This window comes from Equus caballus, chromosome 14 (assembly GCF_041296265.1).
Source record: "Equus caballus isolate H_3958 breed thoroughbred chromosome 14, TB-T2T, whole genome shotgun sequence".
Lineage (NCBI taxonomy): Eukaryota > Metazoa > Chordata > Mammalia > Perissodactyla > Equidae > Equus > Equus caballus.
Window position 1 is genome coordinate 88,919,451 of NC_091697.1, and position 26,385 is coordinate 88,945,835.

At 35.3% G+C, this 26,385-nt stretch overlaps 1 protein-coding gene across 4 annotated transcripts in view; it reads left to right on the forward strand.

Moving 5' to 3' along the window:
- Window positions 1-26,120, forward strand: part of SKIC3 (SKI3 subunit of superkiller complex) — a 76,907-nt gene extending 50,787 nt beyond the window's left edge. For all 4 annotated transcript variants that reach the window (XM_001918332.6, XM_005599554.4, XM_070233301.1 and 1 more), the window contains 10 exons: window positions 719-791; window positions 3,179-3,232; window positions 3,407-3,518; window positions 7,804-7,932; window positions 11,159-11,280; window positions 13,049-13,207; window positions 16,877-17,029; window positions 19,540-19,670; window positions 21,663-21,786; window positions 23,483-26,120. In XM_001918332.6, the coding sequence (XP_001918367.3) occupies window positions 719-791; window positions 3,179-3,232; window positions 3,407-3,518; window positions 7,804-7,932; window positions 11,159-11,280; window positions 13,049-13,207; window positions 16,877-17,029; window positions 19,540-19,670; window positions 21,663-21,786; window positions 23,483-23,557 (1,132 nt within the window). In that variant the 3' untranslated portion in view covers window positions 23,558-26,120. The remainder of the gene's footprint in view (window positions 1-718; window positions 792-3,178; window positions 3,233-3,406; window positions 3,519-7,803; window positions 7,933-11,158; window positions 11,281-13,048; window positions 13,208-16,876; window positions 17,030-19,539; window positions 19,671-21,662; window positions 21,787-23,482) is intronic.
- Window positions 26,121-26,385: the final 265 nt, after the last annotated feature.

Below are 26,385 nucleotides of genomic sequence, written 5' to 3' on the forward strand. Positions count from 1 at the left end.
TTGGTCACTCAAACATTCATTTAATATCTTCAAAATTTGGAAAATAGAAAGTGGTTATTTGTTTTATTTGCAGCTGTAAGTGTTATATCTGTAGTTTATTTTCCTTCTATAGTTTTCATCTCTTTGTGTGTTCTTTGAACAGAACATACTAAGTTTCCTTAACCTTTCTTTTCTTTTTTTTTTTTAAAGATTGGCACCTGAGCTAACATCTGTTGCCAATTCTTCTTTTTTCCCCTTCTTCTTCCTCTCCCCAAAGCCCCCCAGTACACAGTTGTATATCCGAGTTGTAGGTCCTTCTGGTTGTGCCATGTGGGATGCCGCCTCAGCATGGCTTGATGAGTGGTGCCATGTTCACGCCCAGGATCCGAACCAGGGATCCCCTGGGCCACTGAAGCAGAGCACATGAACTTAAGCACCAGGCCAAGAGGCCGGCCCCTCCTTAACCTTTCTTAATTAGATCTCATGGCTTTATAATCATCGCATTGCTGATTTTTCCTTTTTATAGTCACAAGGACTATTGGTATATATAGGAGATAGAAAGTATATTTTCTAAAATTAAGACTCATTGAACCACACATGGACAATTAATATGAACTTGTGTTAGATATCTGAAAGATTTTAAACTTAGATACTAAATAAAATGTTGGCTGCTTGTAGTTTGTGGTTAAAATAACTCCCATCTCTAAGCCCACCCTCTTCTTTTGATGATCTCTGCCAGTAACCCAGCCGATCCTGCTCTTTGGTCTCTGTTGTCCCGAGTGGTTGCTCAGTATACTCAACGAAATGCAAAGGTGAGTAATGTTCTAAATTCTGGCAAAAAAATAAAATAACTTGTGATGTGGTAAATAATATAATTTTAAAGTATTGTCATTATCATTCTGGAAAAAATTAATACAGCAAGGAAATTCTGTTATTTAACCCATTTCTTAATTATTCATTCAACAAGTGGTACACTGAGTTTCTTCCATGTACTGTTCTGGGTGTTATGGAAGATACAAAGACGTAGGCGGACTTTTTTGAACACGTACAGATTGTATTAATGGCTGTGTGGCAATGTTTTGCTTGAAATATTGCCATTTAGTAAGAATTAGCTATTGTGTTTTTGAATCCCAAAAGATAATTTTATTTAAAAACTTTTTGAAGAAAATAAGAACTAGAACATTCCTAATGTCTAAAAATGTAAATCTAAACATGAAGTCATTGATGTTCTGTAAAAGGGATTATATGCTGTATTTTAGTTCATAATAGTCATATTTTCAGGAGTCTATAAAGTATTTTGGTAACGTCTATGGTTAAAATGTTTTTTCATAGTTTTCTTAGCTAGTTGGTAAACATGATGGTAGCAGCTAATATGTTTTGAACACTTAATACATCCAATAATTCCAATATCTGAGGTCTGTGTGGGTCTGCGTTTGTTTGTTATTCCTGTTGGTTTTTACACATAGTGGCTGTTTCTTTGTTTACCTGATTGTGTTTACCTGAAAATTATTTGTGGAAATAATTTGAGACCTAGGATTAAGATACTTTTCTGTGGAAATTGTACTTATTTCTCCCAGGTGCTTGGGAGTTCCACCATCTGGAACCACCTTACACAAGGTTCAGAGCTTGAGGTTTCTGGACCACACAGGCTACTGTGTGCTTGGATATCAAGGTCATTTGAAACCTGGTGTGCTTCTGATTCGCCTTTAACCTGAGGGTAGAGCCCCTGGGGCTGTCACCTTACTGTGATGTGGTTTCTTAGATACTGCCCCTCCTGTGCGCCCTGGGGTTTAATGTCTGTCCCACGAGTCCTTCCAAAGGAAAATTCACTTTTCTTAGGATCTGCACATGGCAGAAGTGGCTTCCCTGCTCAGTTCCCTGTCTAGATTCCAGTTTTCTCTTTTAGTTTTGGCCTGGCAACTTCTTCATATTTTGTCAGCTGTTCAATGCTTTAGGAATACATGTTTTTTGTATTTTATCCCAGTGCTTCTCAAACTTTAATGTGCAAATGAAATCACCTGATGGTCTAGTTACAATGCAGATCCTAACTCAGTAGGTGTGGAGTGGGGCCTGGTATTCTGCATTCCTAACAACCTCCTAGGGAGTGTGGGGACTGCTGGTGTACAGGTCACACTTTGAGCAGCAAGGTTGTGTTCCACGTTTTTAGTTATTTTCAAAGAACCTAGAAGACCATCATTATTAGACACTGGAATGAAGTCCTCATTATGTGCCAGCTGGCCATGCTAGGTGTTTTATATACTTGTCGTTTAATCCCAACAACCATTTGAAGTAGCTGCAATTAATGTCCATTTTATAGAAGAAGACTCTTGGAACATAGAGATTAAATATGTGCAAAAATCATAGTTGTAGTGACAGATCATCCCACATTTAACTCCTGAATCTTCCTCCTACTCTGCTGTGTTGTCAGAAAGACGTCTTCTATTTGTTCTATATTGACATGTTTTTTAAAAGTTTATTTTTAGAATTCTTTCTATGCTAAATATGATTTTGAAAACCTTTCTAATAGACTGTTGATGTAAAGTAAAGAACACAGTTTATTTCTGATTTAAAATGAAATAATTCTTAGAATTCACTTTCTTTTCCAGGTAAAATGTCTAATTGAATTTTTGAAAATTAAGGATTTCAAATCAACTTTATGAAGACTGTGATGCTGTACATATTTTTCTCATTTTTAGCATTGAGTTGATTATTGAAGCAGTGATGAGCTTCATAGTGCTCTAAACTTTAGTCATTCATTTTACGAGGGACTATGGAAGTTTTAAAAATACTGTCTTTTCGTGGAGTAAAACCATGTTAGTTTATCTTACAGTGAGTTTTGTGGTCTTTCTTTTTTTCTCTTTTAGACTTTCTTTCTTTTGCCGTCTATTTATATTGTTAGAAAATGGGTACATTTGTTTGGTGCTACTGTAAAATCATGTAACTTATGCACTTTTAATGAGTATTTTAAAAGAGCAGAGTTGAATGATTATAGTAGAAAAGATTTTCTTTCATAAAAATATTATACTGGTCTTTTAAAGCAGTCATAATAAGTTGATACTTAAAGAGTTTAGAAGTTATGAATGTGATAAAACTGAACTTTTCAAGTGATTTAATGGAAATATTTTGTCATTCTTAGTTTTTACTCTTTTGTGAAAGTTTATTCATTCATCCGAATAATCAATTATTTTCTATTATATAGGGAGGTGCTGTAGCAGGAAATGTGGCTCATATTCTGGACTCAAATCATGGAAAGGTTAGTATGCCCCAGTATAAAGGAAATGTTCTCCTTGTTAAAGAATACTATTGATGAAAGAATAATTTTTCTTCCTAGGCTTGGAGGCCACATTATATCCAATACAGTCCTACTTTTAGTCACTTTGAAAGTTAGGGAGCTGAACTGGTAACGTTCTTCTCTTCTCTTCTGTAGAAGGCATTACTGTACACTGCAGTAAATCAGTTGGCTATGGGAAGCAGTTCAGCAGAAGATGAAAAAAATATTGCACTAAAGACCATTCAGAAGGCAGCTCTCCTTTCTCCAGGTGAATATAGTATAATCCATTTCATTAATTAGGATTCTGTCCATCTTGCATTTGTGGCTTATAGGAGCAAAGTTTGTATTTTTATGAAATAAGACAAAGAAATTTTAAGAAAATATTTTAAGATTTTGCATATTATTTGATTATCTGCATTTGGCTACTGATAATTAAGAGATAATCAATTATTGAAGTAGGCTCAAAGGAATATCTGCTTAAAGATACTTTATTACCCGTTATTGAAAAATCTGAATTATGTATTTTCAGGAAGTAGTTTTATTGTTTTTCCGTCAGTCTGGTTTAATGAGGTTTACCTATAGCCACTAAATTATTTAATAAACATATGTAGTTATTTTTATGTGTAGTTAGCTTGAAGAGTGGAGATTGATCTTCTGTGGTAGCTGTTAGAAATGCAAGGTGCTGGCCTCACCTGAACTAGCTCTTCTTAGTTCTAACCCACTGTGTCATATATATGCCACTGATCACAAAAGGTACTGAAGAACTGTGTATGACTGCATCAGCATACTTCTATTAACACTACGGAAGAAATGCCTTAGAGAACTGGAATGTATAGCAAAATAGAATTATTAGGGGTATTTTTACCTTTTTTTTTGGTGAGGAAGATTGGCCCTGAGCTAACATGTGTTGGCAATCTTCCTCTTTTTGCTTGAGAAAGATTGTGCTTGAGGTAACATCTGTGCTAGTCTTCCTCTATTTTGTATATGGGATGCTGCCACAGCATGGCTTAATGAGAGGTGTGTCAGTCTGTGCCCAGGATCTGAACCTGCAAACCTGAAGCAGAGTGTGTGAACTTAACCACTATGCCACCAGGTCGGCCTCTACATCATATTTTTTTTAGGAATATTAGCCCTGAGCTAACATCTGCTGCCAGCCCTCCTCTTTTTCTGCTGAGGAAGACTGGCCCTGAGCTAACATCCGTGCCCATCTTCCTCTACTTTATATGTGGGACGCCTGCCGCAGCATGGCTTGCCAGGTGTTGCCATGTCCGTACCTGGGATCCAAACCGGTGAACCCTGGACTGCCAAAGTGGAATGTGCGAACTTAACCACTGCGCCACTGGGCTGGCCCCCTACATAATATTATTTTTAATATGAGATATAGGATTAGACATTTTATTCCCCCAGAGCACTTCGAACATTTGTTAAATAAGAATGCTATTGCTTTTGGCCAGGGCTGTTGGAAAACAAATTGTACAAAGAATAAGTTCAATGTTATCTTCACAATAAATTGTAAAGATCCTAAGTAAACTACAAAATATCTAACATTTTAGAGATTGTTTTATGAAACAAGTAAACAAACCAATATCCTATTTATTCTTTCTTTCATTTTTGAAATGATCGGAACAAAAAGAGGCCCTAAACATTTGGGTTTGTCTATGTTATACATTGAGTAAGTTTCTGATTCTTAAAGGTGTTCTTAAGCGAGTATTAGATAGAATTACTCTGAAGAATTCTTACTGTGGATCTAGAATGATAGAGGATCTGTTAGCCTTTAATTGTGTAAGTGGCATGAACTTTAGAAAGGTGAGATTGCCCAGATAAGGTCTTCTCTAATACTCTTCTCTGACTTTCCCATGTATTCTGGAGACATACATACTCAAGGAGGCAGGGTCGTCATATAAGATGCTTAAAACAGGAACTGAGGGGTAAAAATGAGTGCCTGTTTGAGACTTGTCCTTGGAGTCCAGTGAAAATGAGTGTAATTGTAGTCATGTGCAGTAGCTGTACACCTAGTCCTTGCAGATCTTTAGCTGAACAAAGTACAGTTTTGATAGATGGTATTCTAAGGAATTGTTTCAGAAATTTAAAAATAATCTCAAGAATTTAGAACTGATTGGAAAGAAATCCAATTTCTGCTAGATTAGTGCTTCTATGATATTAAAAAGTGTTTTTAGCAGACAGTATTTAAAAAATTTTAGGTTTGTAGTTTATATATATATTTATATTATCACTTTGTTCTGTGGAGAATTCAAGTTGCTGATTATCCATGGAAGAGTTAATGAAAACAGCAGTTCTTTTGAGTTGTGACAGAAAAAATTGCTGCCAGCTAATGTCCATCCCCTCTCCCGAAATCTAAACTATAGCATACTCTAAGACCTCTAGAGGAATATTTCACTTAATCTCAGAAATAAGTCAATATTCAGAACTTGAGTCCACTTCAATTGGAATTATGTGATTTTAGACCTAATGGCACCTGAGCCATCATCTAGTTCAGTTGCTGTGTTTTTTTGGTTTTTTTCTGTCTGCTTTTTCTCCCCAAATCCCCCCAGTACATAGTTGTATATTTCAGTTGTGGGTCCTTCTAGTTGTGGCACATGGGATGCTGCCTCAATGTAGCCTGATGAGTGGTGCCACATCCGTGCCCAGGATCCGAACCAGCGAAACCCTGGGCCGCCGCAGCAGAGCGCTCGAACTTAACCAGTTGTCCACGGGGCCGGCCCCTCAGTTGCCTTGTTTTATAAAATGTGAGTCCCAAAGGAAAAGCTGCCACACAGTTAATGAGTGACATTGTTAGACCTAAAACCCAGATCTAAGACTCAATCACGTGCCTTTCATTATACAGTAATCAGATCTTATCATCAATTCTAGGGAATGGTCCTCATTTCCTTATTCTGGAATTTGATTATGTCTTATGTTATTTAAAATAAGGTAGTCATTATCTAGGGCAGAAATTATTTTGTAATATGGAGGTATGTATTTAATTTTTTTGTAAACATTTTTGATCTGCATAAGATCTCTAATGATTCTTGTACTATTAGCAGTAATACTGACCATCCATAAGTGAAATAGATATGTATTTCAGGCATTTGATAGGAGACATATATTGGATGGGGCAGTTAGATAAGACAAAAATATAAAACTAAAAATGTGTGTTTAAATGACTATATTGTTAGCTAACACCCTTTGTGGCATTTTAAAATTATCCATTTGTTTTTTAATGGTAGCAGGACTAAAATATTAACCATGCAAATATTAACCTGCAAAATATGATTTATAAAATAAAAGACCAAACAAGTTGAAAAGCCCTTCTAAGTTCCTAATCCTCTTCCAGCTTTTTGTTTTCACAACTCACTTTCTAAAAAAGAGGAGTCTATAGGGGCCGGCCCAGAGGTGCAGTGGTTAACTGCGCACATTCCACTTCGGCGGCCTGGTGTTCGCCGGTTTGGATACCGGGTGCAGACTGTGACACCACTTGGCAAGCCATGCTGTGGTAGGCGTCCCACATATAAAGTAGTGGAAGACGGGTGTGGATGTTACCTCAGGGCCAGTCTTCCTCAGTGAAAAGAGGAGGGTTGGCAGCAGTTAGCTCAGGGCTATTCTTCCTCAAAAAAAAAAGAGGAGTCTATACTCATAAGCTCTATTGTTATCTCCTCAGCCCATTGCTTGCAGGCTTTTCTCCCTCCCCTGAAGCTGCTATCAGGGCATGAAGGAAGGAAGGAAAGAGCAAATGAATGAGGGGATATAAAATCACATAATTGCTTCACTTGGCATGATAAAATGACTTTCATGCTTGGCTGTAAGAACATAGGTAAAATGGAGTTGTCTTGAGCTTTCCTTTGGCTTATACTTTTCTTAAGAATTGAGAAATTATGTTATCTTGCTTTTCCTATGACTGAGCCTTTAATACAGGGACTGAGTGATGAACATGAGTGTCTATTTGACACTTGTCCTGGGTGTCCAATGAAAGTGAATATGATTGACCTTTCCAGGGGCTGGCCCAGTGGCTCAGCAGTTAAGTTCGCACGTTCTGCTGCTTGGCGGCCCGGGGTTCGCTGGTTCGGATCCCGGGTGCAGACATGGCACCGCTTGGCAAAAGCCATGCTGTGGTAGGCATCCCACGTATAAAAAGTGGCGGAAGATGGGCATGGATGTTAGCTCAGGGCCAGTCTTCCTCAGCAAAAAGAGGAGAATTGGCAGTAGTTAGCTCAGGGCTAATCTTCCTCAAAAAAACAAACAAACAAAAAATTGACCTTTCCACAGTAGTACAGTACTGTAGGTAACTGAGCTAACCAGCCATGGAAGAAGAACTTAATAGGATATTTCTCATGTTCTGATGTTTTTGGGAAAAACGGCAAATCTTGAAGGATGAATGTACTGGTGTGTCTTCTGAAAACAAGTATAAATTAGTTTTTCTTTAAGAAAATGGAATTTTTCTGGAGACCCTATTTATTTTATTATTTTGCTATTTATAAACTCTTGCTCTCATTTTGGTAGTTTTTCAGCAGCATGTTGCTGTTGACAAGCCTGCTAACTATATTTCCTTTGTTTAGGTGATCCTGCTGTCTGGGCTGGGCTAATGGCAGCCTGTCATGCTGACGATAAACTGGCTCTAGTGAACAACACTCAGCCGAAGAGGATGGATTTATATTTGGCACTGTTATCTGCTGTTTCTGCTTCAAGTAAGTTTAAAAAAGTATTTTATACATGATGAATTCAGGATAAAGTACTCAGAGGGCTATTGCCAAAAGGTAGTGGGCATAATTAGCTCTACAGTAAAGGCTGTTAGGGGCTCATCTAGCAAAGCTTAAAAACAAGCCTTGAAAATATCAAATCATTTTCGAGAAGCTCAACTGCATATAAAACAAAGCTCAGGAACGTTATAGGAATACAAAAATATCCAGCATTCAACAAGGTAAAATTCACAATGTCTGGTATCCAGTTAAAACTTAATAGGTATGCAGAGAAGCGGAAAGGTACCACCCACAATAAGGAGAAAAATCACTGAATAGAAACAGACCCACAAATGACACATGATAGAAATCTCTTCAAAATGTAATTGACTGTTTAAAGCTCACGTGACAACAATAGCACAAAGGCCAGGAGGGGAAAATAGAAGTATTCTATTGTAAAGTTTTTATACTAGAAGTGAAGTGGTATAATATTACTTAATGGTAGACTGTGCAGGTTAAAGAGGAATACTCTAAATGTTAAAGTAGACACTGAAAAAATAGTTATAGCTGATAAGCCACAAAGTAGATAAAATAGGATCATTAAAAAATAATCCAAAAGAGGAGGAAAAGGGAACAAAGAATAGATAAAACAAATAGAAAACAAATAACAACACGTCAGAGTTAAACCCAGCCATATCAGTAATCAAGTTAAATATAAATGGTCTAAATACTCTGGGTAAAAGGCAGAGATTGTCAGATTGGTTAAAAAGGCAAGAGTGAACTATATACTATCTAAAAGAAACATACACAAATATAAATCTATATTTAAATGTAAAGACAAAAATAGCCCAAAAAGTAAAAGGATAGAAAAAGATATACCATGCCAACACTAATCAAAAGAAAGCTAGAATGGCCATGTTAAATTCAGACAAATTAGATATTAGAGCAAAGAATATTGCCAGTGATGAGGGTACAATCAATTTATCAAGAGGATACAACAATACTAAATATTTAGGCACTGAGTAACAGAGCTTCAAAACACATAAAATCTGTGTTGTATTTCATAATAAAATAGGTATAAAAAATGAAATTATGGAAAAATGTATGAAGCAAAAACTTACAGAATTGAAAAGGAGAGAGAGACATCTGCAATGATTGTTAGAGACTCAACACTCTTGGTAATTAATAGAACAATTGGACAGAAAATCAGTAAAGATATAATAAAGACTTAAACAAAACTGTCAACTAACTTGACCTAATTGACATTTGTAAAACACTTTCCCTAACAACAGCAGAATGCATAGTGTTGTCAGGTGCACGGAGAACATTTACCCATATATATCATATTATGGGTATAAAACAGCTCTAAATGAATTTAAAAGGATTCAAATCATACAGAGTATGTTATCTTAATACAATGGAGTTAAATTAAAAATCAATAACAGAAAAATATCTGAAAAATTCCCAAATATTTGGAAACTAAATAACATACTTCTAAATAATCCAGGTCAAAGAATAAGTCAGAAGGAAAATTAGAAAATATTTTGAACTAAATGAAAATGAAAAAGCATATCAAAATTCTACAATGTCACTAAAGCACTGCCTATAGGGAAATTTGTAACTTTGAATGTTTACATAGGAAATAAGAAAGGCTTAAAATCGATCATCTCAATTTCTACCTTAGAAAACTAGAAAAAGGAGCAAGAAATTAAACCAAAATCAATAGAAGAAAAAAAATAATAAAGAGTAGAGAGCTATGAAATAGAAAACAGAAAAGCAACAAAAGCAAAAACTAGTTCTTGGAGAAAATCAATAAAATTGATAAACCTCTTGCCAGACATCAGGAAAAAAAAATCCAGAGTACCAGTGTCAGGATTGAAAGAGGATATATCACTATAGCTATTAAAAGGCTAATAAGAGAATCTCATGGACAACTTTACACCATTAAATTTGGCAACTTAAATAAAAGGGACAAATTCCTTAAGAGACACAAAGCTCACTTAAAAAGAAATATATTAACTAAATAGCTTTATATCTATTAATGACACTAAATTTTTAGTTAAAATCTTCCTGCAAAGAAAACTCAATGATCAGATGGCTTCACTCATAAATTCTACCAAACATTTAAGTAAGAAATAATAGCAGTTCTATACAAACTTGTCCAGAAAATTGAAAAGGTGATAACACTTCCTAACTTCTTCTAGGAACCCAGCATTGCCCTGATACCAAAACCAGACACAGACATTACAAGAAAACTACCGAACCACGGATGCAGAAATTCATAGCAGAGCTTTAGCAATTCAGATCCCATAACACATAAAAAATATAATACGTCATGATCAAGTGGGGTTTATCCTAGGAATTCAGGGTTGCTTTAACATTTGAAAGTGAATGTAATTTATCATGTTAACAGCTGTGGAAGATATCAAAGAGTTTATACTGTATGGTTCTATTTATATGAAGTTTTAGAAAATGGAGACTGATCTATTGTGACTGAAAATGATTAGTGCTTTCCTGGGGACAGAGAGTAGGAGGAGAGGTAGGTTGGGGACAGTAGTGATTCCAAAGGGGTAGGAGGAAACTTTTCATGATGATGGGTATGTTCACTATCTTGATTATAATTGATAATTATATTGATAGTTCACAGATGTATACTTATGTCAAAAGTCATCACACTGTATAGTTTCAATATGTTCAATTTATTGTATGTCAATTATATCACAATATTTAATTTTTTTCAGTGAGTTATTTTCAGTTTTACTGCAGATGTAGTGATTTTGTGTGTGTGTGTGTGTGTGTGTGAGGAAGATTGGCCCTGAGCTAACATCTGTGCTCATCTTCCTCTATTTTGTATATAAGATACCACCACAGCATGGCTTGATGAGCAGTGCTAGGTCTGTGCCCAGGATCCAAATCCACGAACCCTGGGCTGCCAAAGTAGAGTGTGTGAACTTAACCATTATGCCATCGAGTCAGCCCCCAGATGTAGTGATTTTTTTATATAAGTCACAGTATATAAAGTCTTAAGTTATTCAACCACAAATATTCCTACCATGAAACTTTTCAGAAACCTGTCTCATGTCAGGATAGTCTGTGGTATTCCAGTGGTATATGTAAGTTTTAAAAATTGTATATGCCTGATAAGTCTAATAATAATACTTCCTGGCAACTAATTAGTCCTCTGAGGATACATTATAAATTGTAGAAGAAAGTAACTGACATTTTTTGTTTACAGTTAAGGACAAAAAATTCCTTGAAAATTACAACCAATCTCTTGAAAAGTGGTCTCTCTCCCAAGCTGTCACTGGTCTGATCGACACAGGAAGGCTATCTGAAGCCGAAGCCCTCTGTACAAAGGTACTGTTAGGAGCTGAGCATTGAGATTCAGGGATTCTTATCCTACTTGGATAATAACTTCAAAAATAGAGTGCATGTTGTTTAAAGAGCATATGGCAGTGGTGGTGGTGGTGGTGGTGATGATAATACCCAGCGTTTCTTGTATACTTACTATAAGCCAGTCAGTACATTTAGCAGTTTGTATTTGAACGTCACAACAATTGTATCACACAGATATTTATTATTACTCCCATTTTACAAATGAGAAAACTACGGCTTAGAGAAGATTAGTAATTTGGATAAGAGCTCAGAGCCAGGAATTGGTAGAGTTGCCACTTGAGCTTATGTTTGTCTGACTCTAGGACTTAAGGACTTAGTAGGCCTCTTTTTTGGATACCATTATGGAGGCGGTATTTTCCTTTGATTTCTGGTTACTCCCTTCAGAATGCTATGTTTTCCAGCATCCTTGCATTTTTCCAAAGTTCTGAACCCAACAGAATGATTGTGGAGTTTGTTAAGTGGGTGACTGGAACTACTCAGTAGTCAGTTTTTACATACCTGAATTGTAGGCTCTGTGAGTAAATTCTTAGCGCCTTGCCTAGCACATAGTAAGGGCTCAATAAATAGTTATTGAATGAATGAATCAGTTTCATAAACCTACTCAGAAATAGTTAAATGGATAAAAGTAATTTTAAACATCACTTTTCCTGAAAAGATCTTTCTTCATAAATGCTTACCAGGGAGATTGTGCTGTGTTTCTAGAAATGTTTTTTGAAAGATCAATATAAATTTTACAGAGACAAAAGAATGAATCTTTGAAGATCCCTTTGGTCCTTGAATTTTCTAAAAAGTAGAGTAGTAAATTTTCTTTTTTAAGAAATTCCATTTAAGTTCAAGACAGGTTAAGATTATACAGTGTGAGTGTTTAGCAAAGAGAAATTGACAGTTGCTGTGTTCTCTCTGACAGAATAAGGGATACTTTTAGGGAGCTTTCCTTGTCATTTTATTGTTCCAATTCGTAGAAGAAAGCAATCACATACATTTTAGAAATAATACATTTAAGACTATGACCTAATTGATAAAAAATAGAGAAGTATGTTATTGAGGGACAAGCAATAAAGAAATATTTAAAACAATAGTGGAAGGACTTGTTTAGAGAACTTCCCTTAACTTCTTCCATATATGTATATATATATAGAGAGAGAGAGAGAGAAGGAGCTACATATACATTTATGTATTTTTTATGTGTTTTAGGGTATAAATAGTAGCTTAAAGAAATGGGTAAACGGGTCTTTCTCTTACTCCCAAAGTGTAAGGTGTCTGTGCCTGGAGGGAGGGCATGCAATGAGTATCTTTGGTAAGAGTCTGAGAAAGGAAACATGTATAGCTCTTTCCTTCTTAGATAGTATAGCTTCTTCCAGTACGGAGTGGTGTTAGCCTTCACTGTTAATTTTATATTTTCTTAGTTCAGCTACTTACTGAAATCAGAACCTAAATTTTTCAGTGTGTCACCTGAGAATAAACCAAGTCAAAGGGGCATACTAAATCTAAAATAAATGACATGAACAATAATAATAGTGTTAGCAATTTTAAAGTTTGTTTGAATGTAGAGTTTGATATTCCAAGATGTTCAGTGTTTTATATATTTTACTTTTGCAGTTGCTTATCTTTTAGTAAGAAAAGGTTAAATTCAGATTTTTTTTCCAACATGGAGAATAGCTTAATTGACTTTTACATTTAACGTTTAAGAACCTATTTGATGTATTTCTATTTGGGGTTTAATTTTTAGAAGTTAAAAAGTAACCCTGATCAGCCAGCTGTTATCTTGCTGTTGAGACAAGTTCAGTGTAAACGGCTCCTGCAGTCACGAAAGCCTCTCCCGGACGCTGTTCTTGAAGAAGTGCAGAAAACAGTCATGTCCAACTCGCCCTCCGTTCCAGCGTGGCAGGTAAGTTCTCTCCTTACGCGAGTCCTGAGTTAAAATACTCCAATATTAGATGAGGTCAGGGGTATGCCCCGTTTATATTTCTCTTGCCTTTAAACTCAGCATATATGTCTCATTTTCAAGCTTTAAAGTGTACTGTGATTAGAGGAACTAAGGAAATTGAACGCTAATCTAGGATCTGCTGCTGTACTGCCTCAGAGCTTTACTGTTGATTATAATTTCCTCAATTTAAAACACTGTTGAAAATACTGTCTTTTACCTGGGGTTGATATAAGAGAGCTAAAGAAGTGTTACAAACGTTTTATAATACGGTTCCCATAATGGTGTTTAACGCTACCTTTAGAGGGGATGTATGTAGCTTTTCTTTAGCTACTGTACGGGTGCCCCATATCCAAGATTTTAATGGGTACTTAGTGCTTTTAGAAGGTTATTTTCGGGGTTGATGTCTGAATCAAGACTCCGCCCTCTTAGCTCCCTCTGGTCATCCACAATGGCAAATACATAATGATCTTTATGTACTTTATTCTTATTGATATTAAAATACAAAAAGCACACAACTACTTTATTCAATTTGTTATAGTTCCCTCTGTGCTCCAGAGAGAGTATCACAGGGGCTTTTGGGTATAGATTTTACAGAAGCTTATTTTACTACAATTTGTTCCTTATTTTGATCTTGCATTTTATCAACTTTTTGATGTCCCTGCTTGAAAAGATTATCATTATAATGGCATAAATTGGATTATGCAAGCTAAGCCTCCTTTTTACTGTAATCCTTAAAGAAAGATAGTGCTTCTTTTTCTCTCTTAGAGTAAGTTTGGCACGTGAGAGTTAAGGTACTTTAATTCTAAGGTCAACTGGATATTGATGATCTCATATTCTATATCAAGGGGAAAAAATACCTTGTCAAACTAAAAGGGAAAAATTAAAGGATAAATTATGTAGTAGGTAAAGTCTCAAGAGGTAACGTGTGTGTTTTACACAGAGTATAAACATCTTAAAAATACCACTCATTATGTTCTTACATAAGTGTGTACCTTTTTAACAACTACCTCTGTCAAGATACAAACATTTCCTCTCCCTCCCCCCGCCACCCCAACACACACAAAAGTCCTGCTGGGATCTTGATTGGAAATGCATGCATCTGTAGTTTAATTTGGGGAGAATTGACAAAGTAATACTACTGTTTCTCTATTCACAAATGTGGTATATTCCTCAAATTATTTAAATTCTAAATTTCAGCAGTTTTACAATTTTCAACATAGAGGTCTCTGAACATTTTTGTGTTAAATTTATTTCTAGTTAGTTGATATTTTCTGTTCTATTGCAAGTGGCATTTTTTTCTGTATGTTAGCTCCAAACATTTAGAAATGTAGTTGATTTTTATAAATTGACTCTCCAGCAACCTTGCTAAATTCACTTATTCTTTTGAAATGGTTTTGGATTTTCTACATACACAATTATGTCATTTGTGAATAATAAACTTTTACTTTGGCTTTTCAATATTTTTATGTTAATTTTTTTCTTGCTGTATTGCACTGTTTAGAACCTTGAATATAATGTTAAATAGAAGTGGTGATAAGTGAACATTCTTGTCTTATTCTCTACCCCAGGTACAAAACATTTACCGTTTCATAATTAAAAATGATGTTTGCTGTAGGTTTTTGTAGATATATTTATCTGATTAAGAAAGTTCTCTATTCAGTTTGTCAAGAGAGGTTTGTTTGTTTTGTATCTTGAATGGCTGTTGAGTTTTACCAGATTTTGTTGAGCAGGCATCTATTAGAATGGTTCTTTTTCTTTATTCTGTTAATGTGGTGGATTGCATTGATTTTCAAATGTTAAACCAACCTTGCATTCTTAGAAGTCATGATGTATTTTTTTAACATATTACTGGAGTCAATTTGTTAATATCTTTGTTTAGAATTTTTGTGCCTATATTCATAAGAGAGATTGGCCTGTAATGTTTCCTTCTCATAAAGTCCTTTTTAGGTTTTGTTGTCCATGTTGTAATTCCCTTTTTCTTTATTTTCTGAAAGAGTTTGTCTAAGAGTGACATTTATTTCTTTAATGTTTGGAAGAATTTACCATTGAAGCCGTTCAGGCCAAGAATTTTCTTTATTGCAAAGTTTTTTAAAAAAATTACAGATTAAATAGGCTTATTAAGATTTCCTGTTAGCATTAGTAAGTTGAAGGGAATTTGTCCAGCACATCTCAATTTCAAATTTCACGATAGCTTCTTTTTAATGTTTATAAAATCTGTAATGATTTTACCTTTTTCATTCTTTTATTGGTAATTTTTATTTTCTAGTTTTTTTCTTGATAAACAGCAATTTTATTAACTTCCCAAAGAACCAACTTTTTTTTTTTCCCTGAGGAAGATTCTCCCTGAGTTAACACCTGTTGCTGATCTTCCTCTTTTTGCTTGAGGAGGATTTGCCCTGAGCTAACATCTGGTGCCGGTCTTTCTCTATTTTGTATGTGAGTTTCCACCACAGCATGGCCACTGCTGAGCCATGTAGGTCCGTGCCTGGGAACCGAACCCAGGCCTCCAAAGTGGAGTGCACTAAACTTAACCACTAGGCCATGGGGCCAGCCCCCCAATTTTTTGTTTTGATTTTCTTTTTATATGTTCTTATGTGTTATTGATTTCTTCTCCGTGTTCTTTTCTTTTCTTTCTTTGGGTTTATTTTTTTCCCCTAGCTTCTTGAGGTAGAAACTTATATCATAGATTTTCCATCTTTCTTGAATATATGCACCCTACAAGACTTTATATAGTGCTTCCATGTCATTCATTTGAAAATCTTTTATGATTTTTGTTGGGAATTCTTTGTAATGTTTTTTCTGAAACAGGTTGCAAAATTTCCAATATTGCGGGGGAGGATTTTTTAGTTATCTTTCTGTTACTGATTTCTAGTTTAATTCCACTTAGTCAGAATAGACTTTGTGTCTCAGTTCTTTGAAATGTGTTCAGACTTCATGACCCAGCATATGGTTAGATTTGGTAAATGTTGCACGTGTGTTGGCAAAGAATGTGTGTTCTGCAGTTATTGAGTATAGTCTTCTAAATATGTCATTTAAGTCAAGCTTGTTTAAAACTTCTGTATCCTTAATGATTTTTTTGTCTCTTTCTTTTATCATTGCCAAGATAGGTGTGTTAAAATTTCCAACTTTGATGCTGGGCTTGTCTATTTCTCCTTTAATTTGTGTCAACTTTTGCTTCATAAATTCTGTGTTATGAGGTGCATACAAATGTAGGGGTATTGTTGAATTGACTCTTTGATCATGATGAAACAGCCCCCTTTATCTCTTACTATTTCTTGTCTTAAAATCTTGTTTGTTGGATGTTAATACAGCTATACAAACTTTCTTTTGGTTAGTATTTACATGATACATCTGTTTTCACATTGCATTTTGATTTTGTTTCTCATTTGCCACTTGGGGAGACCTTAAGACTTCAGACTAGGTTTGGTTAGGAAGCTGTTGCTAATAGAATGGGCAAGATGGCTAGCCTTTCTTGACCTGTGATTTTTGTGGGGTTTTTTGGCACAAAGGTACCAATAATTAAGTAAAAAATTTGGCTTCATCAAAGTTTATTGAATTTGTTGGCAGTAGAGTGCTAGACTGTATACTAAATTAAAATCCTCTGGGTTCTTCTCTCTTTCTGTTCTTCAGTGGCTGGCACATATATATCAGTCCCAAGGGATGATGGGTGCTGCGGAGATGTGTTATAGGAAGAGTCTACAAGTAGCATCCCAACAGGGCAGTTGGAGTGGGAAGCTCTCAAGTCTGTTGAGACTAGCCCTGCTTGCGTTAGAAGTCTGCATGGTAAGATCATGTTATAGTTATAATCATGAAAAACTGATTCTTTTATTTTTCTTTAAGATGAAAACTTTTTACATAGTGATATTCTATTGAGTTCCTATTATTTCATTGCCTTCTAGTGTAGCCTCTTCATAGACTTTATATTTAGGCTTTTGATGGATATAAGAGTGATGTAAACCCTAGACTCCAGTGGAACATTGTCAATATTTGGGGAAAAAAAGATTGCAATTTTAAAAGTTGAATTATGGCAGAATATACATTTTTGTTTCTTCATGATTTAAGTTAGAATTAACCCAGCTACTCATCTGTGACAAAGCTGTCAGTAATTAACATTTCAGTCATTTCTCAGTTCAATTTGACATTATGCAAGAGGAATTTCTGGTAATTTTTGACTTGACATAAGTTTTCTGATATGAACTTAGGTATCAGAATATAGAAGTCATATGTGCTAGTGTGGAAAATTCTTCAAGATAAAGTCTTGGGAGACAAACTGTGGAACAGTGTTATGATATCCTATTAGAGTGTATGTATCTGTGATATATATTTTTAAGAACATATATTTCAAAATACATCCTGTGTGTGCAGGTATGTGTGCTTATTGGTACCTAGAAAGATATAAAAGAAGCTTTGGAGAATAGCACTGATTACATAACTGGTCCCTTGCAGTTGGGTGACTCTGATAAAGCCAGGGAAATCTGGATCAGTAAAAGAGTTTTAAATAATTCTCAAGCCCAGAGCAATAGACATCTGCTTACAATGGCACCAAATACAAACTTTTGGTATTTCAGTAGAGGCCTGAAACTACATTTAGCAAGAAAAGGTGGGAGTGTTGGGAGGAGGAACAACCTATCTGCTGTTCCCTGTAACTATACCCTAGGTGGGAGATGGGAGTGGGGTGCAAATAGTACCTTTGAGTGAAGACTGAAGCATTAAAACGAAGAGGACAGGGCCTGGCCCCGGGGCCAAGTGGTTAAGTTCGCACCCTCCGCTTCGACGGCCCAGGGTTTCACCGGTTCCGATCCTGGGCGCGGACATGGCACCACTCATCAGGCCATGTTGAGGTGGTGTCCCACATGCCACAACTAGAAGGACCCACAGCTAAAAGTATACAACTATCTACTGGTGGGGATTTGGGGAGAAAAAAAAAAAAGAGAGAGATTGGCAAATTGTTAGCTCAGGTGCCAATCTTTAAAAAAAAAAAAAAAAAGACATTCTAATTAAGACTGTGAATAAATGTAAGAAAAATGGATGTAAGAGTTGTGGAGCCCACTATAATTTATATCCAGGAACAGGGGAAAAGTCTCCTTTATATAATACAATTTAAAGACATAATGGGAGACAAAAATAAGTACATTCTAATCACCTTGTTTAATATACCAGTTACATATAGAAACTTTTTCCTTGTATAATAATCTTTGGAGTAGCTTTACAGAACACATTATATGAATTCTTGGAATTTAGAGAGTGCATTATAAAAGCAACCAGTGAGAGTTTTGTGTTATTGGTTTTAAAAAATATATTAGGAATAATTTTGTTAGTATGGGCTTTGCCTAATTTTCTTTGCCAGATGCTCCCCTCTTTATAGGAGATGCCTCACAACCTCCATTCTCTGTGTTAAAATTTATTATCTTTATAGCTTCTTCTTCCTTGATTACACAAATTACTGTTGCCTGTGATCCACTCAGAGTTTATTGCTCTAATATATTTTTTTATAATTCAGTGTTTGAAATGAACTATATATTGACTTATTATATTGGTTTTATTAAAATGTGTATTCTAGGTACCTGTAATTACGAAATCTTGGTTACAATTTGAGGTCTTTAATGGAAGATTTTAAGTGCATTTTTTTCTTCCTACATAATTCAGTAGAGTGTTCACCATTTTATTTTCAGTTACTGTTTCTTAGGAAATACTTGTCTATGTTATTTCCCAGTCAATGCATATTATAAGAAACTAAAGTTTGCAACCTAAGTAATGTATAGATACTTTAACATTTTCCCCATAAAGTGAAATTCTTAAAAAAGTTTTTGGTATTGATGAATTTGATTCAATTTCTTCATATCTGATCTGCTTTGCACCTTTTTTCTATATTGGCATTTGATTAAAATATTTCATTTCAGCCTTTCCTCTCTCCTTAGATGATTTTGGAAATGTGGAATTTTATATTTATCACTACTAGTTAAGGAATCATGTTACATTGAGTTTGTATATTTGGTAACCAGAAGCTTAGTAAGTGATAGATTTTATTCATCTATATAATAGAATAGTGCATTTTCTTTTAACAAATATTTTAGTGTTTTTTAAATGATATCTTCTCTTTGAAACCTTCATTTATCCCAGTCTGCCTTATTTTCTAGCTCCTTAAGGGCAGGAATCAAATCTGAATCATTCTGTAGAATTATGCTCCCTGTAGCATTTACATGGCGACTTGGACAAGTAGGCACTCTTGAATTGCATTCTTTAAAAGTAAACTTGTCAAAAGCTTTGATTTAATATTTGTCTCATTTTTATAGGCTAATATTTCCAATAATCACTGGCCATCCTTGGTTCAAGAAGCCACAACGGAGGCCTTGAAACTTTGCTTTTGTCCACTAGCTGTCTTTTTACAAGCTTTGTTACAATTCAACCGCAAAATGGGGGCAAGGTATGAAGAATCTTTGTTTATTTTTGTTCTTGGAAATGTTTCTTCACTTTCAGTCCTTTTAGGACACGAAGATTTAGAATTAGTTTAACAAACTTTGGCATTATTCATATATTTGTATCTACTTTGGAAAGGCTGGTTCTAGTAAGCCAATAAGGAAGAAAATAAACTCTTAGATTTGTTCAAAAAAAAGTAACTTAGGGGGCTCGCCCCACAGCCTAGTTTGGCATACTCCACTTTGGCGGCCTGGATTTGGTTTCTGGGCATGGACCTACACCACTCATTGGCGGCAATGCTATGGTGGCGACCCACATAGAAAATAGAAGATTGGCACAGATGTTAGCTCAGGGCAAATCTTCCTCAAGCAAAAAAAAAAGGAGGAAGATTGGCCACAGATGTTAGCTCAGGGCAAATCTTCCTCAACAACAACAACAAAAAATAACTTGGCACACAGATATAGAATATGAAAGATTTGATGTGGCAGCATTCCAAGTGAAGAAGGCCTTGGAGTTTTTGCTCTTAACTGTCTTAGGATAAGCCAACAGTGTCATGTGGATTCTAGAAACAAATAAAACCAAAGGATCCAAGTTCAAGGCTACATTGACATAAGTTCTGCAGGGCAGTAAACTATGAAAAGAGTAATGAATATTGACAATGCAGAGACATATTATACATAATCTGGTTTTTATATCTAGAAAATCCAAAAGCTTCTCAGGTTAAAATATAAAAATTCTAGCAATCTTTTTATTGGAGGGTGGGGATAGGGTCAGAAATAAATTTGAAGAAAATATTGGGTCATATGGATGATAAAACAGGCAAGAATGTTTTAAAATTCTGAGAATAATACCCACTCTAACACAAAGCAACTGTAAGTAAAACAGTGGTTTTGGAGCATACATTATTAAAACAGAATAGGTATTGTGTAGTCATAGAGCTTAATACATATAAATATGTGGCAAAGGTCACACATCAACATCACAAAATAGGGCTGAAGGAAAAATTAAGAGCTATGGCTAATCAGCAATTTCAGTACCATTTATTAATATTTATTTAATAAACTTTTGGCCGTTTTTTTGAGACTGATTTCACCGAGAAATGTTTTAGGTATAATTTAAACTTCCTAATAAAGTCTTTCTGCTGACACTCAGTGTGGGTGTCTTAAGGGGCCTTAACCCTCTTTCCTCATAATCTCTTTTAGCACCTCCCATAACTTATATTACCACCGAAGATCAGCCTTACAAATAAACATACAGTCTAAGAAAAGTGTGCTTACTATGTGATTCCTATGTAAAAGCATCTTCAAGACAGGTTCTTTAGCTCCTACTTCAAACCAGTTGCTACTTATAAGATCCTCCTATTCAGCATTTCTGAGTTACCACTATTTACATTGTTTCTACCAGTCCAGAAGTCTTTGGAGTCATAGGTGTTAGTAAATTAGGAAAGAAAAATTAGAACACAACAGTAAATCAGCCTGTTATTACATTGGTTCACATATTGTACATGTCTTTGAGAACATACATATGCTAAAATCCTGACGATATATACTTAGCCTCTAGTGTAGATGTTAAATATTTCTTCTTGTTCAACTCTATGTTATCTTTGTATTATTTATTTATTTGCCTATTTTCAAAAAGGATTAAAGGAGCACTTGGAAGTGCTCTTAAAATAGGGACCTTTTCCTCGTCCTATTTGGATAAGCCTTAGTTTACTTATCTGCAAAGCGAGAATAGTAACAGCAACCTACCTTACATGGTTGTGAATATTAAATGTGACCGTATATATAAAACACTTAGCATAGTACCTAGCACATAATAAATACTTAATAAATGTTAACCATTATTATTACCTTTGTTGTTATATGAATAAAAAATTCATGAAGTAATCAGTACCACATCTGCAAAAGAATGAGAAAGATGATGTGTGTGTGAGACTAGTTTATGAAATATCTTATATTAATTTTATGCTTTGGACTAAATGTAAATGTCTTTTTCGCAGAGAGACACGGCGACTTTTGGAGAGAGTGGTGTATCAGCCTGGGTATCCCAAATCTATTGTATCAACTGCTCGTTGGTACCTACTGAGACATTTACATGCCAAAAATGACTACGAGCTCATTGATGTAAGGCATTGATTTTATTCACAATAGTTCACGTTGGATCTTTGTTGGAGGAAGGGTGAGGGTTGCTGTCCTGTGTTTTGTAGGATGTTTAGCAGCATCCCTAACCATTCTCACCACTAAATACCAGTAGCACTGTCCTCCTCCCTCCACTCCATGTATAACCACCAAAAATGTCTTGTAGACTTGCCAAATAATACCTGAGATGTAGTTGGTCCTGGTTGAGAACCACTGATTTAATCTGTAGGAAATACATTGTCCTAATGTGCTGTGTAGAACAAGACCAAAGGTGCTAGGTGCTGGTTGTGGTATTTCTTACTACCACTGCAGTGGAGACAAACAGGTAGACAGAATAGGTTTAGAAGTAGCAGACTTTAATAGGATGTTCATATTATTTTCAGAAGAATTATTTTACTTCTTCTTGTCTTTTCTCAAATGCATGTGATGGGATGGCTCTGGCATCTAAATATATAAACCTATATGTATATATCTAAAATTCTTTTTAAATGGTAGAGTATGTAAAACATGTATTGGGCTAAGATTCTCATAACTTAATCCAACAATTTTAAAAACATAATGAAAATTAATGAGAAGCTTTTTTAATACCTACAGCATTTGAAATACTGTTTTCCTTTCAGTGAAAAATACAGTATTAAAGAAAAGAAATACTAGCAAAAACAATGCTGGGAGAAAGGCATTATAAACAATCTATTGCAAACCCAAAGGATAGAACTTGTATGAATGTTGGGAGACAGTTCACCATGGGTCTCTTGCATTTCCAAACATCCTGTGAGCAGAGGGCCTCACTGCCCTTTGTTCCAGACTATTTTTTCAAGGATGTTTGTGTAGTGACAGCCTTGAGAGACCAAGATAAGTGTCTCCGTCCAGAGCAAAGGGTAGGCATGTTTACTGCCAATTATAAAAGGTTCAAGTCTCCTAGGCGCAGGGTTCCCCTCTTGTCACGCAACCCATTGCGTGAGTGGGAAACTATGCGTCCATCCATGTCATCCCTGTGAAACTTAGAGGGCAAGGGGAACAGATGCAAATATGCTGATGCTCATGCCCTTTGCTGTCCCATGAATAATAAAGATCTTTGCCTCTGAGCCAGGAGTGCCATGTGTTTTGGCAGTATCTGTGGATCTTTGGCAGGCTAACTTGTTAGCTTGCAAGTAGAGCAAAATCTCAGACCCTTCACAGTGTTTGAAATTGAACAACCAAAAAATGTCTTAGTAATCAAATGATCAACAGAAATTAAATGTTCTAATTTGTGGAATTGGTAAAAATCATGGGAAGGTTCTTGATAGAGCTTAGAACCTAGAGCTTTGATCCTAAGCTGCTGTTTTAAAGGAAAACAATGTTATTTGGACAGTTCCATGCATAAATTGGTCTTTTTGGGTAAGGGCTTAGAGGTGGCAGTATTGTAAACAAAACCTTTAATTTTATACAGTGCTGACAGTAGTAACAATCAAAATGTTGGTGTTCTACTAATTGAGCGTTTGAATAAATTGTGCTTATCTCTGATGTTAGCTTGCTTGAACAATTATTTCAGCAAAAATGACTGAAATATTGCACATAGTCAGTTTGTCTTAGGTAGTTTGAAATTGCCTGCTGCCCTTTGGCATACTTTGCTTCTATGAATATAAATATAGATATTGTTAATAAACAAAATACTAACGTTCCTGTATGTGATTTCCCGCAGGTGCTGGTAAACAATGCCAAAACTCATGGAGACACGAGAGCATTGGAATTGAATCAGAAATTGTCCTCAGAATAGCAATGCATTATTTTACAGTAAGCAAGCAAAGAAAAGCTATTAGAAAGAATGAAACAATAAATTAAGACTTTTCCCCAAGCAACAGATTAAAAAACTATAGTTATAATCACCCATTCTTTTTTTCAGTCTAAAGATGTTTTAAGTTCTTAAGCTAGGGATGTAATTTTCCATAAACTCTTAATATAGTTTAATCTCAAAAATATATTTGATTTTGAGAAGTCCATAATGAAAGGAAAAACCATGATTCCTTTAGTTGTTCAACAGTTGTTTGTAAACCATTATTTTCTTCATCTTGCATGGTGCACAATAGGATTTTTTTTTTAACCATTACAGTAAAGCCTTACTAGCCATTTTCTAAATAATATGCAAAAGCACATTAGCACAATGCAGAATTTTATTTGTTAAAAAACAAATTCAAAGATCTAATTCCTTCTATTAATTTTAGATTTCAGCAAACCAATTGATCATAAAATCCAAATAATCTTATAACCTGTTTTGCTAGTGGTTCCTCTCAGATTCTGTTGAAGAAGCATAATATAAATGTTGGTGAGTCTTAGACTGCTAATGGATGTGTTTATATAATTCAAAACACTCAGGTGTATGGCTACATTTAAAAAATTGATGGAGAAGTTTGGAAAATAATGCTGACAATGTTTAATCGATCATGCAGTTCCTTCAATTATGATGAAAAGACTTGAACTTTCTGAAATAAAAAAATAGTGTCTTGTTTTCTTTGTAGTATCAATATCAGATATAATTTCTACATTTAAATTCTAAAACTTGAGAGCACATTTACCTATTTTTTTTCAAACCTGTATATTTGAAAAAACTATCGCTTACTTTGGATTTATAGCTTTACATGTTTTTAGACATTTACATGTATTATTTATTGTACAAAAATGTGTGGTTGTGTAATTTATGTATGTAGTTTTTCTGAACCAGCAGCTTCACAACGTTACTTTGTGAGATGATATAAATTGATAATATTCTGTAATTAAATTTTACTCTAGGGGTTGATCTGTTGAACTAACTATTGATGAATTCCCAAATTTGCCTGAATTATCGTAATTCAGATATATACAATCAGAGTCTTTAAAGATAGGGGCCTAGGACGCTGCGTTTTAAAGGCACGCCCAAGAGAGTCTGATGTTTGTTCAGGTTTGTGAACCACTGGCTTAATCCAGTGATGATTCTTCCCTCTACTTCTTCAACAAGATCAAGCACTTGCTATTCTCTGCCCATTTCTTCCTTGTCTTCACAACTGACAAACTGATTCAGTGCTTTTAACAGCCTGGCCCACAGACCTAGGCAGAGATGTGCTGTAAAAGGCTGCCTGTGCAGCCCTGGTGTCCGTGCCCTCCTGCTTCCTTGGGAAAGCACCTCAGCCTTTACCTCCAGAAGGGGCTGGCTCCATCTGCTTAAATGCTTAGGAGTCCGTTCTTGTTCTCCATCTGCTTTCTGGGTGTCACTTGCGTCACAAGGTTGCTTTACCTAGTGTGGACTTGGTTAGCCTTTGCTCCAGGCCTGTAATCAAGGACTAACCTTTTGACTCCATCACCTAGTTCTGGGCTCCAGGGACCTCAGACCCAGGTTTTCTAGAAAGGAAGATTGGGAAACTCCTTAGTGACTACAATACTCTCTCAGGTAATTCTTTTTTCATGGATGTACACACATCCTCTGCCTTTTCTTCAAATTGCTGCCCAGTTATGTGAGCCTCAAATCATTCCTAACCATGTGGTTTCTATAGCGCTTCCTTCATGCCAGACCTTTGCTAAGTGTGTTAAACATTGTCATTTAATCCCAGTTAGTAAAGGAGAGTGGTGCTAAACGGCATGCTTAAAGCAAAGAAAATTTGAAGTGAATCACTGTTATCAGATTCTAGGAACTTTAGAAGTGGCTGAAATTTCCCTTCAGAGTTTATGCATAAATTTAATTAGAGAAATTACATTAAAAGTTATTTTATGAGTACCAGTATGTAGCATTCATATTAAGTATTTCATTATTTTTTTGAGGATTATAGTGCATTTTCTGCTAATTTTTATCTACGGTTTGGCTATTATTGATTAATTAGATGTTTCTAGGCTAGCTTGACATCTGATAATCATTTCCTGTGGGAAAAATACAGCTTATGAGTAAACTTTTGGAACACAATGTATTTGTTTGGAATCACTTGTCATATTTCTTAAAGCGTCTCTTGCATTAATTTCTGGTCAGGATAGAAAAACAGCCTTAGCTTAAAATGCTATGCTCTTTTTTCACTTTGAGTTGACAAACTTCCTTTAATTTGGGAATCTACGCAGAACAGGATTGGACAGAAATACTCAGGTTGTACATTAACAGAATCAAAAGATGTGGTTATTCAAAACAGTATGAAGCATTAGGTACGTATTTATTGATATATGAATATGAAAAGATAGATATTTGGTTGCCCCATAGAAAATTTGGTATCTGCTCTGGGGAGATATTATAGGAACACAAAAATGAAGCATATTTTATGTATGTATGTCAGTGTGGCTTGCTGATCCCTTTCAATTTTTGTGCATTAAAAAATGTGGAAATTTTATTTTGGCAGAGTTGACTCTTGTCTCTCTCTCGGTCTTCCTTTCTCCCACTTTAGTTGCCAACAGATAGAAAACTTCCTAGGTGCCCATGCTGCTTATTATACAATATAACACTCAGCTTCTGGTTATAAACTGACCTACAACTTGTAGGAGAGGTGTTTTTGTTTTGCTTTTGTTCTTTTTTGCTGCATTTTAGAATGCTGCATTTGTGTATCAGATACAAGTACAATCATCTTTCCACACACACACACACACATATATATATAT